Below are 11572 nucleotides of genomic sequence, written 5' to 3'. Positions count from 1 at the left end.
TGGTGTTCTGAGTAAAAGTGACCTGCTAGAGGAAAGAGTTGGTGGTGGTGTTCTGGGTAAAAGTGACCTGCTAGAGGAAAGAGTTGGGAGTGGTGTTCTGAGTAAAAATGACCTGCTAGAGGAAAGAGTTGGTGGTGGTGTTCTGAGTAAAAGTGACCTGCTAGAGGAAAGAGTTGGGAGTGGTGTTCTGAGTAAAAGTGACCTGCTAGAGGAAAGAGTTGGGAGTGGTGTTCTGAGTAAAAGTGACCTGCTAGAGGAAAGAGTTGGGAGTGGTGTTCTGAGTAAAAGTGACCTGCTAGAGGAAAGAGTTGGGAGTGGTGTTCTGAGTAAAAATGACCTGCTAGAGGAAAGAGTTGGGAGTGGTGTTCTGAGTAAAAATGACCTGCTAGAGGAAAGAGTTGGGAGTGGTGTTCTGAGTAAAAATGACCTGCTAGAGGAAAGAGTTGGGAGTGGTGTTCTGAGTAAAAATGACCTGCTAGAGGAAAGAGTTGGGAGTGGTGTTCTGAGTAAAAATGACCTGCTAGAGGAAAGAGTTGGGAGTGGTGTTCTGGGTAAAACTGACCTGCTAGAGGAAATAGTTGGTGTTTTTGGTCTGGTTAAAAGCGACCTTCTTGAGGAAATAGTTGATGTTGTTGTTTTGGTTAAATCTGATCTGCTGGAGGAATGAGTTGGTGTTTTTGTTCTGGTTAAAAGTGACCTTCTTGAGGAAATAGTTGATGTTGTTGTTTTGGTTAAATCTGATCTGCTGGAGGAATGAGTTGGTGTTAATTTTCTGGATAAAAGAAGGAGGTGGAGGAAAGAATTGGTGGTGGTCTTCTGGTTATTACTGACCTGATAGAGGAAAAGTTGGTGTTATTTTTCTGGATAAAACTGACCTGCTGGAGAAAAGAGTTGGTTGTGGTGTTCTGGTTAAAAATAATCTGCTAGGGAACACTAACCTCATGATGTAGGTTTTACCAAGTGTATTGGTTACTATAGGGAACACTAACCTCATGATGTAGGTTTTACCAAGTGTATTGGTTACTATAGGGAGCACTAACCTCATGATGTAGGTTTTACCAAGTGTATTGGTTACTATAGGGGACACTAACCTCATGATGTAGGTTTTACCAAGTGTATTGGTTACTATAGGGGACGCTAACCTCATGATTAAGTTCTTCACTGTAACTACTGTAGGGGCGCTGTGCTTCATGGTTAAGTTTTTACCAAGTGTATTGGCTACTATTTGTTACTTTGGTCAATAACCTAATCTTGTGAAATCACAGAACTATAAGCTTGGTTAAATATTGGACTACTTTCGAAACGTTCATGAAAGAAGCGCATTGATAATCTGAACAAAAATTACAATATTATTCATACATAAGGTGTTTTTACAATAACTCATATTCCTGAGGAATTATTTAATTAATGTTATAAATTAGAAAAAGAGCAATCAAATGAAAAACACCTTAAGAATTAGGTACGTTCAGGTAACAGTTGATAATGTTAGTGATCTCAGACATGTTGTCTTTAATACTACATTGATTACTGTAATAACAGTAGGATCCATCATTAATAATGTATGAAGGTTAGATGAAATCATAATTAAACAATAGGTTTTGTTATCGCAACGCCACAGTTTTTACTATAAGTACTTCGTAGCTTCGATGAGGAATTTCTTTTCCACCATAAGAAACATACAGAACTCCATGGGAAGGCTGAACTTTACCCACAGTAACTGATCCGTTCTGATGAGCCCTACCAATGAAGAGAGGTTCTCCAGAGTTTGTCCTGCCTCCTTGGATAGCACCAGGTGGGACTGTTCCATTCGATGCACTGTGCCACTCCATGACAGATCCATGACGATTGACCAGCACCTGGAAGAAGCCAGTGGTCATCTGTTAGCTATGTATATCGAGTTAGTTAATTTGTTTTTCGTGAATCTGCTCGAGGGCTATCTGTAACAGCCCAATTTATAAATGATAAGGTTAAGCAACTAATGGTTTGTTTTGTTTTTAATTTCACGCAAAGTTGCACAAGATCCATCTACATCGAAGTACTGGTTTATCCACCACATGCACGGTTCTCACAGAAACTTTATAAAGTAACAAATGTCCACAAAAGTCATGTCACAAAGTAGCGACTGTACACTAAACAATGTCGTGAAGTAAAGACTGTCCACAAAACTATAGTTTATTTAAATTTTTTACTACCACACTTAACTGTTGTTTGTTTTTCTAATTTCGCGCAAAGCTACACAAGGACTATCTGCGCCAGTCGTCCCTAATTTAACAGTATAAGACTAGAGTGAAGGCGGCTAGTCATCACCACCCACCGCCAACTCTTGGGCTTCTCTTTACCACCGAATAATGGGACTGACCGTCACATTATAACGTACCCTCGGCTGAAAGGGCGAGCATGCTTGGTGTGACGGGCGATTCGAACCCGCGACCCTCGGATTACGAGTCGAGTACCTTAACCACTTGGCCATACCTGCTTTAGGCAGCTAGTGAACATCATCCACTGTCATTGGCTGTCACATTTTGATATCGAGACCTGCAGAATGTGAATTCACTTTACTAACCACTAGTCTATGTATCTAAAGTAAGTTTTTATGTTTTCTCTCATAAAAATCACAAAAGCAAATGTTAACATTATCCATTATTAGGTGTCAAACCTCATGTTAACATTATACATTATTACGTGTCAAACCAGTCGTCTGATGTTAACATTACACGTTATTATGTGTTGAACTGCTTGTCTCATGTTAACATTAAACGTTATTAGGTGTCAAACCGCTCGTCTCATATTAACATTAAACGTTATTAGGTATCAAACCGCTCGTCTCATATTAACATTAAACGTTGTTAGGTGTCAAACCACTCATCTCATATTAACATTAAACGTTATTAGGTGTCAAACCGCTCGTCTCATATTAACATTAAACATTATTAGGTGTCAAACCGCTCGTCCCATATTAATAGTAAACGTTATTAGGTGTCAAACCGCTCGTCTCATATTAACATTAAACGTTATTAGGTGTTAAACCGCTTGTCTCATTTACCGTTTTTAAAATGTTGGTTCGCAGTTTAATTCTTTATGTTAAAAGTAATGCATAATATTTGAAATACTCTGGAAATGTACATACAGAAAGCACAAACTATAAGTAATTCAAGTGAATGATCCTAATGATACATTATTACACAAAATAAGGTTATACAATATAGTACTATTAATATTTTAAAGGGGATTGGATGTTACATCTTCCCTAAGGATGAGAAGGTAATTATACTTTAGTTGCAGATCATAGAGCGTCTCTGATGTTTTTATTTTTGAAGTATAAACCTTTAGTTCATCGCTCTGTGAGCTCTTAATCAAATGGATATCTAATTAGGGTTTTGGACTCGTGAGGTGTGACCCTTTTGATTGATGTGTTTAACTACTTGCAGGGTCTCTTAGATTAATTTTCTTTCATTCCAGTTATTAAGGATTCCTGTTGTTAATTCAAATGTTGTTCCACCAATCATCGTTACAAATCTAGAAGAATAAATTAAAGTTTTAGTTTGGTCTTTCTGTTTTCCATGACGTTTTATTGAGATGTTAGATTTACGTGAGTTATGGACAGTGAATCTTTTAGGTATTTAGTGTTTCAGTCTGTACTGCACATCTTGACATCAAACAGTACATTATCATGTTGAAAGTTATGTAATTTTCACCTTATATTTCCATGAATGTAGACAGTGAATTGATTTTTAACATGTATCTAACCTTACAACAGAAACGTTCGTGGTTTTCTTAGCTAATACGAGTGAGAAAAGTCTATATTAAACTGGCTTAAATAAACCCTTGTTGTGATAACTATACTGAACTCTGCTCAGTGACACTCGACTTCAGAGCATTCTACAAGCTTATATTTAAAGTATGGACTGAATAGCAGGATTCAACAAGCCACATCGTGTGTTGTATGTCCATTCCTGCACGACAGGCCCAGTTCTCAGAACACCAACATGTAATGAATAGCAGGATTCAACAAGCCACATCGTGTGTTGTGTGTCCATTCCTGCACGACAGGCTCAGTTCTCAGAACACCAACATGTAATGAATAGCAGGATTGAACACTACAGATTATATTGTGTGTCCATACTTGCACTATAGGTTCAGTGCTTGAAAACCATGGATGTGAATGCTTAGCAATTATGATTGTAGTAAGAGGTTATGGTCTGAGCTTATCCATGAGTGTTATCAACAAGGAGTTTCTGTAGTTCTTTTTTCTAGAGACCTAAATGAAAGTACTGGATTGAAAAAGTAATACAGTATGTCTTGATTGACGTAATTTGTATTATGCTGTGAGATAATTAACATACAGTGGCACATACAGTTGTTAAACAACAGTGTCTCAAGCCAATTATATCTCCAGTAATATCTTTTCTTAGCTCCTGTGTTCATGACATTTCAGTGTAGTTGACTGTAGCAGCTACTATCCCAAGACATTTCAATCTAGGTGACTGTAGCAGCTACTATCCTTGTGACATTTCAATCTAGGTGACTGTAGCAGCTACTATCCCTGTGACATTTCAATCTAGGTGACTGTAGCAGCCACTATCTTTGTGACATTTCAATCTAGGTGACTGTAGCAGCCACTATCTTTGTGACATTTCAATCTAGGTGACTGTAGCAGCTACTATCCCTGTGACATTTCAATCTAGGTGACTGTAGCAGCTACTATCCCTGTGACATTTCAATCTAGGTGACTGTAGCAGCTACTATCCCTGTGACATTTCAATCTAGGTGACTGTAGCAGCCACTATCTTTGTGACATTTCAATCTAGGTGACTGTAGCAGCCACTATCTTTGTGACATTTCAATCTAGGTGACTGTAGCAGCTACTATCCCTGTGACATTTCAATCTAGGTGACTGTAGCAGCTACTATCCCTGTGACATTTCAATCTAGGTGACTGTAGCAGCCACTATCTTTGTGACATTTCAATCTAGGTGACTGTAGCAGCCACTATCTTTGTGACATTTCAATCTAGGTGACAGTAGCAGCTACTATCCTTGTGACATTTCAATCTACGTGACTATCAGCTGCTGACTTCAATCTAGGTGACTGTAGCAGCTACATGTTGTGACACTTCACTTTATGTGACTATCAGCCACTGACTTCACTCTATGTGACTATCAGCCACTGACTTCACTCTAGGTGACTGTAGCAGCTACATGTTGTGACACTTCACTCTATGTGACTATCAGCCACTGACTTCACTCTAGGTGACTGTAGCAGCTACATGTTGTGACACTTCACTCTAGGTGACTGTAGCAGCTACATGTTGTGACACTTCACTCTATGTGACTATCAGCCACTGACTTCACTCTAAATGACTGTAGCAGCTACATGTTGTGACACTTCACTCTATGTGACTATCAGCCACTGACTTCACTCTAGGTGACTGTAGAAGCTACATCTTGTGACACTTCACTCTATGTGACTATCAGCCACTGACTTCACTCTAGGTGACTGTAGCAGCTACATCTTGTGACACTTCACTCTATGTGACTATCAGCCACTGACTTCACTCTAGGTGACTGTAGCAGCTACATCTTGTGACATTTCAATCTAGGTGACTGTAGCAGCTACTATCCCTGTGACATTTCAATCTAGGTGACTGTAGCAGCTACTATCCCTGTGACATTTCAATCTAGGTGACTGTAGCAGCTACTATCCCTGTGACATTTCAATCTAGGTGACTGTAGCAGCCACTATCTTTGTGACATTTCAATCTAGGTGACTGTAGCAGCCACTATCTTTGTGACATTTCAATCTAGGTGACTGTAGCAGCTACTATCCCTGTGACATTTCAATCTAGGTGACTGTAGCAGCTACTATCCCTGTGACATTTCAATCTAGGTGACTGTAGCAGCCACTATTTTTGTGACATTTCAATCTAGGTGACTGTAGCAGCCACTATCTTTGTGACATTTCAATCTAGGTGACTGTAGCAGCTACTATCCTTGTGACATTTCAATCTACGTGACTATCAGCTGCTGACTTCAATCTAGGTGACTGTAGCAGCTACATGTTGTGACACTTCACTTTATGTGACTATCAGCCACTGACTTCACTCTATGTGACTATCAGCCACTGACTTCACTCTAGGTGACTGTAGCAGCTACATGTTGTGACACTTCACTCTATGTGACTATCAGCCACTGACTTCACTCTAGGTGACTGTAGCAGCTACATCTTGTGACACTTCACTCTATGTGACTATCAGCCACTGACTTCACTCTAGGTGACTGTAGAAGCTACATCTTGTGACACTTCACTCTATGTGACTATCAGCCACTGACTTCACTCTAGGTGACTGTAGCAGCTACATCTTGTGACACTTCACTCTATGTGACTATCAGCCACTGACTTCACTCTAGGTGACTGTAGCAGCTACATCTTGTGACACTTCACTCTAGGTGACTGTAGCAGCTACATCTTGTGACACTTCACTCTATGTGACTATCAGCCACTGACTTTACTCTAGGTGACTGTAGCAGCTACATGTTGTGACACTTCACTCTATGTGACTATCAGCCACTGACTTCACTCTAGGTGACTGTAGAAGCTACATGTTGTGACACTTCACTCTATGTGACTATCAGCCACTGACTTCACTCTAGGTGACTGTAGCAGCTACATGTTGTGACACTTCACTCTATGTGACTATCAGCCACTGACTTCACTCTAGGTGACTGTAGCAGCTACATCTTGTGACACTTCACTCTATGTGACTATCAGCCACTGACTTCACTCTAGGTGACTGTAGCAGCTACTATTCCTGTGACATTTGAATCTAGGTGACTGTAGCAGCTACATGTTGTGACACTTCACTCTATGTGACTAGCAGCTGCTGACTTCACTCTAGGTGACTGTAGCAGCTGTTAACTTTTTTCTAGGTGACTGTAACGATTGTTACCTTTATTCCAGGTGAATGTAGCAAGTGCTTACCTTTATAAGTAAAACATGCAACAATTAATGGCCTGGCATGGCTAAGTGGTTAAGGCACTCGACTTGTAATCCAAGGGTCGCGGGTTCAAATCGCCGTCACGCTAAACATGCTCACCCTTTCAGCCGTAGGAGCGTTATAATATTACGCTCAATCCCACTATTCGTTGGTAAAAGAGTATCCCAAGAGTTGGCGGTGGGTGGTGATGACTAGCCGCCTTCCCTCTAGTCTTACACTTCTAAACTAGGGACGACTGGCGCAGATAGCCCTTGTGTAACTTTGCGCGAAATTAAAAAAACAAACAACAGTTAAGTGTGGTAATAAAAAAAAATTAAAGTATAGTTTTGTGGACAGTCGTTATTTTGTGATATTACTTCTGTACAGTCAATTACTTTATGACATTGTTTAGTGCACAGTTGTTACTTTATGACATGACTTTTGTGGACCCTTGTTACAGTAGATACTGGTTTGGACGACCCCCGCTGTCGCCGAGCACCCGATGTTTCCGACCATATTTCTGCCAACGGACGGCTTTCAATGTTATTTTCCCCGTAGTGACCGACCACCCGCTGGACGCGACCAGAGACCGCCCGTCTGTGATCAAAAACCGGTCGTTTGGTCGCTTAAATGCTGGTCTTAACGGTCATTTCATAATACCTCACGTCTGATAATTGACAGTTTTGTCCAATGTACTGATGTAAAATATTGCTAAACAAACAAAACCCCACCACACGCCAGCTTTTCATTGATAATTGCTGAACAAACATGTCGCATCCAATTAGTAGATTAGTAGACCAAATCATACCAAAAATGATCAGTTCGGTTAAGGTATAAATAGGAGGCATATATTTATTAAAAATCAGTTTCAATTTGATTCTTTTGCTCTACACATATTCAAAACGTCTTTATCTTCATTCTGAAGTCATGGCTGACTGTCGAAAACGCAAAGTGCTTTCACTAGAAGATCGTGTGAAAGTTGTTTGAAGGCGGCAAAAGCTGCAGAAAAATTGCAGAATCCATGAACGTTGGAAAGACACAAATACAGAGCATAGTAAATGACAAAGAAAAAAATAATGTCACTGTGGCAAAATGGTGCTAACACTGGCCAAAAATATCAGAAAGCACGGAAAACAGTCCACACGGAGCTGAACGAAAGAGTGTGGGACTGGTTTTGTGCCGCACGTGCCAAAAACCACCCTGTTACTGGCGTAGTCTTGAAGGAATATGCACTGATGAAAGCCACAGAAATGAATCTGGATGACTTCACTGCCTCCAATGGTAATTATTTAGGCCTATAAATTTCCAGCTTGATAACCCAAAATGTTTTAATATGCATTCACTTTTGTTTTACTTGACTTGAATAAGTTTAAGTTACTTTCGCAAATTTTAACGCGTGTTTTGTTTTCCATATTACAGGCTGGCTAGAGGCTTTCCAAAAACGCAACAATCTGTCCATGAAAGTGTTGAATGGAGAAGCAGCAGATGTGAATCCTGCAACAGTCGATGACTGGAACAAGCGCCTGGCAGCTATTACCGAGGGCTACGAGTTGAAGGATATCTTCAACGCAGATGAGACGGGGCTGTTCTATAGAGCCCTACCCACCCGTTCACTTGTCAAGAAGGGGGACACTTGCAGTGGGGGCAAAAATTCCAAGGAGCGGCTCACCATTATACTCGCGTGCAGTGCCTCCGGCGAGAAGCTGACGCCATTAGTGATCGGGAAATCTGCCAAGCCCCGCTGTTTTGGCAGCCTGTCAACATCATCGCTTCCCGTAATATATAAACACAATAAGAAGGCGTGGATGACCAGCACTATCTTCAGGGATTGGCTCACAACTATCAACAATAAAATGAAGCTGCAGAAGAGGAAAATCCTTATGTTTGTGGACAACTGCCCCGCTCACCCCGCCATCACCCTGTCAAATGTCAAGCTGCATTTCCTGCCTCCGAACACGACATCAAAGCTACAGCCATGCGACGCAGGAATCATCCGTGCTTTCAAGGCGCATTACAGGAAGCGGCTTGTGAGGCATGTGCTGTTCCCAAATGAATGAAACAGACCTTGCAACAGACATCGCGCGATCTGTGAAATTCTGGACATGGTGTACTGGTGTAAACAAGCATGGGATTGTGTTACCGCTGAGACAGTGATCAACTGTTTTCGGAAGTGTGGTTTTGTAGCTTTTGCTCCAGCCACAGAGGACACACCACAACTGGAGCTACCCACAGCAGATCCAGACTTTGAGCGTGCCCTGGGTGGTACATCCTGGGAGGATTTCACCGACTGCGACAGTGACGTAGTCAGCACCGTCCAGTTTGGAGACAACTGGCAGAAGGAGCTCGATGAAGCAGCTGCTGGTGAGCACCAGGAGCTAGAGGAGGAGCAACAAGACCATGAAACTGAAGACGACTTTGTTCCAGACAACAAGGAGATGGCTAGATGCTTGGAGTATCTTCGAAACTGCGCAGTGGCCCAGAACAACGCAGAACTTTTGAATATTGTTCAGAGTGGAGAGAAGTCAGTGACCGTGTTGGCTCAGCAGACCAGAAAAAAACAGTTGTGCATTCAGGACTTTTTCAAACTGTAAATAAAGTTAACAGAGTCTACATGTATTGTAAAATTGTTTTTGTACATATTGCTGTTAGTTTGTTTTGTTTTGTTTTTTTTTGCTAAGAAAAATATAAGAAGAAACAAATGAAAAGCCTTTCTTTGTTAACTTCAAAATATGTACAAATAAAAAAAATGCAAAAAATGGGCTCCTGCAATAACAGACCACCTGCTGTTTAAGACCACTATTGCTCTGCAGAAGGGGTGGTCTTATATACCAGGATCTACTGTACTTTATAAAGTTTCTGTGAGAACCGTGCATGTGGTTGATATACCAGTACTTCAATGATAGTTGTGTTCTGGTGAATTACAGCAACAGAAGAACCAAATAGTTGGTGAACTTTTCTAGAGCTATTTTTCATTAGGATTAGTGAATATAATGTAGTTTGTTTTTTTTATCCGGGTATTTTTTTAGGCTTACCTGGTAGTCATGGTGGGCGTGTTCATTTCCACCCCAGGGGACGTAGCAACAGCCGTGAGAAGGTTGTATTTTTCCAGGAATGACATCTCCTTGATGATAGACACGTCCCACATAGATTGTGTCTCTACCATCGTAACCTCCTTGGACAGCATGTGACGGTATATGACCCCTGGCGGCATTCACCCATTCAGCTACATTTTGGTAGTTCGTGGCTAACAACCAGTAACACACAACATTTATTTTCCTGAGACGAACTTTTAATACCCCCTTGATATAAGTAACATTACACTAATTTAATTGTTTTAATATAGAACGTGCAGTGGTTTAGGAATAATACATATTAGTTGTTTGGTGCGATAGTTATGAGATAATGATACTACATTTGGTAAGCCAATCTAAATATTTAACTTTTTGCAACCTTAAATGAAACCGTCTCTGACTAGAAAAACAATTTATTGTAAACACGTCAGCAGATAACCTACACATCTAACTATATAGGAGTCGTCCTTCCAAAAAACAAGGAAATAGAAACGTTTGAAAATGATTAATCATTAAGTAATAACTTAATAAGAAATTCCTGTTATGAAAAACGCTTTTCGATATGTATTAGTTGTTCATTTTCAAAATATTTCTACCTTGGTTTGATTAGCTAGTGATAAACTTACGTCCACAATGAGTCGACATAGCTTCTTTGTTGAGCACCGTTCTTAACTGTATGGTGTTTGTTAGGGTTTCTCAGAGAGTAAGTGGCTGTGTACGGAGTATTCCAGATAACCACATGACGCTTATCACTTAATGGTATCGGTAATTTAGTTAGATCTTCAGTCGTTTATTGGTGTACTTCAAGTAGGGTTTGGGCTTTCATAACAACATGAAACTAAACGCTATTTCTCGATAGTGTTATTACTGAATGACATTAACTACAAACAATTAAGAAAAAATTAAATATAAACTTCGATAAAACTCACATTTTTTCCACAGTTACATAACTACCGATACTTAAATCTGTTATCTCGACATAACTACCATAAATGTAGACACCATAAACACATTCCTATTTTACCATTCTTATGACACTTGTACATTAGCAGGGTGTATATCGTATTACTCGATTACCAATATGTCATTGTATTTAGGGCTTGATGGTCATGATGCTAGAATAACAATATGTCATTGTATTTAGGGCTTGATGGTCATGATGCTAGAATAACAATATGTCATTGTATTTAGGGCTTGATGGTCATGATGCTGGAATAACAATATGTCATTGTATTTAGGGCTTCATGGTCATGATGCTAGAATAACAATATGTCATTGTATTTAGAGCTTGATGGTCATGATGCTAGAATAACAATGTGTCATTGTATTTAGAACTTGATGGTCATGATGCTAGAATAACAATGTGTCATTGTATTTAGGACTTGATGATCATGATGCTAGAATAACAATGTATACATCACGATATCGAGACTTGTCGCCGATCATGTGGTTTCAGACGAGGAGACGTTAACATGTAACGGTTATTTGCACCATTAGTTAGTAAAGAATAGCACAAATATATGTGTGTG

At 40.0% G+C, this 11572-nt stretch overlaps 1 protein-coding gene across 1 annotated transcript; it reads right to left on the bottom strand.

Moving 5' to 3' along the window:
• Positions 1 to 1326: 1326 nt before the first annotated feature.
• On the bottom strand, positions 1327 to 10828 carry LOC143256366 (natterin-3-like). Its single transcript, XM_076513536.1, has 3 exons — positions 10670 to 10828; positions 10005 to 10216; positions 1327 to 1856 (listed from the first exon to the last, which is right to left on the bottom strand). Exons 1-3 carry the CDS (start codon positions 10686 to 10688, stop codon positions 1602 to 1604), a joined length of 486 nt encoding a protein of 161 aa, XP_076369651.1. The 5' UTR covers positions 10689 to 10828; the 3' UTR covers positions 1327 to 1601.
• Between the last annotated feature and the right edge of the window lie 744 nt (positions 10829 to 11572).

The sequence above is a fragment of the Tachypleus tridentatus genome, chromosome 7 (assembly GCF_004210375.1).
Source record: "Tachypleus tridentatus isolate NWPU-2018 chromosome 7, ASM421037v1, whole genome shotgun sequence".
In the NCBI taxonomy this organism is placed as follows: domain Eukaryota; kingdom Metazoa; phylum Arthropoda; class Merostomata; order Xiphosura; family Limulidae; genus Tachypleus; species Tachypleus tridentatus.
This window is presented reverse-complemented; position numbering and strand designations above follow the sequence as displayed.

Bases quoted from the DNA above. Each gene is read 5' to 3' on its own strand.
- LOC143256366 (XM_076513536.1), bottom strand. The intron at 1,857-10,004 runs GTAAGCCTAAAA...GGCTTCTTCCAG, and splicing joins ACGCCCACCATGACTACCAG to GTGCTGGTCAATCGTCATGG.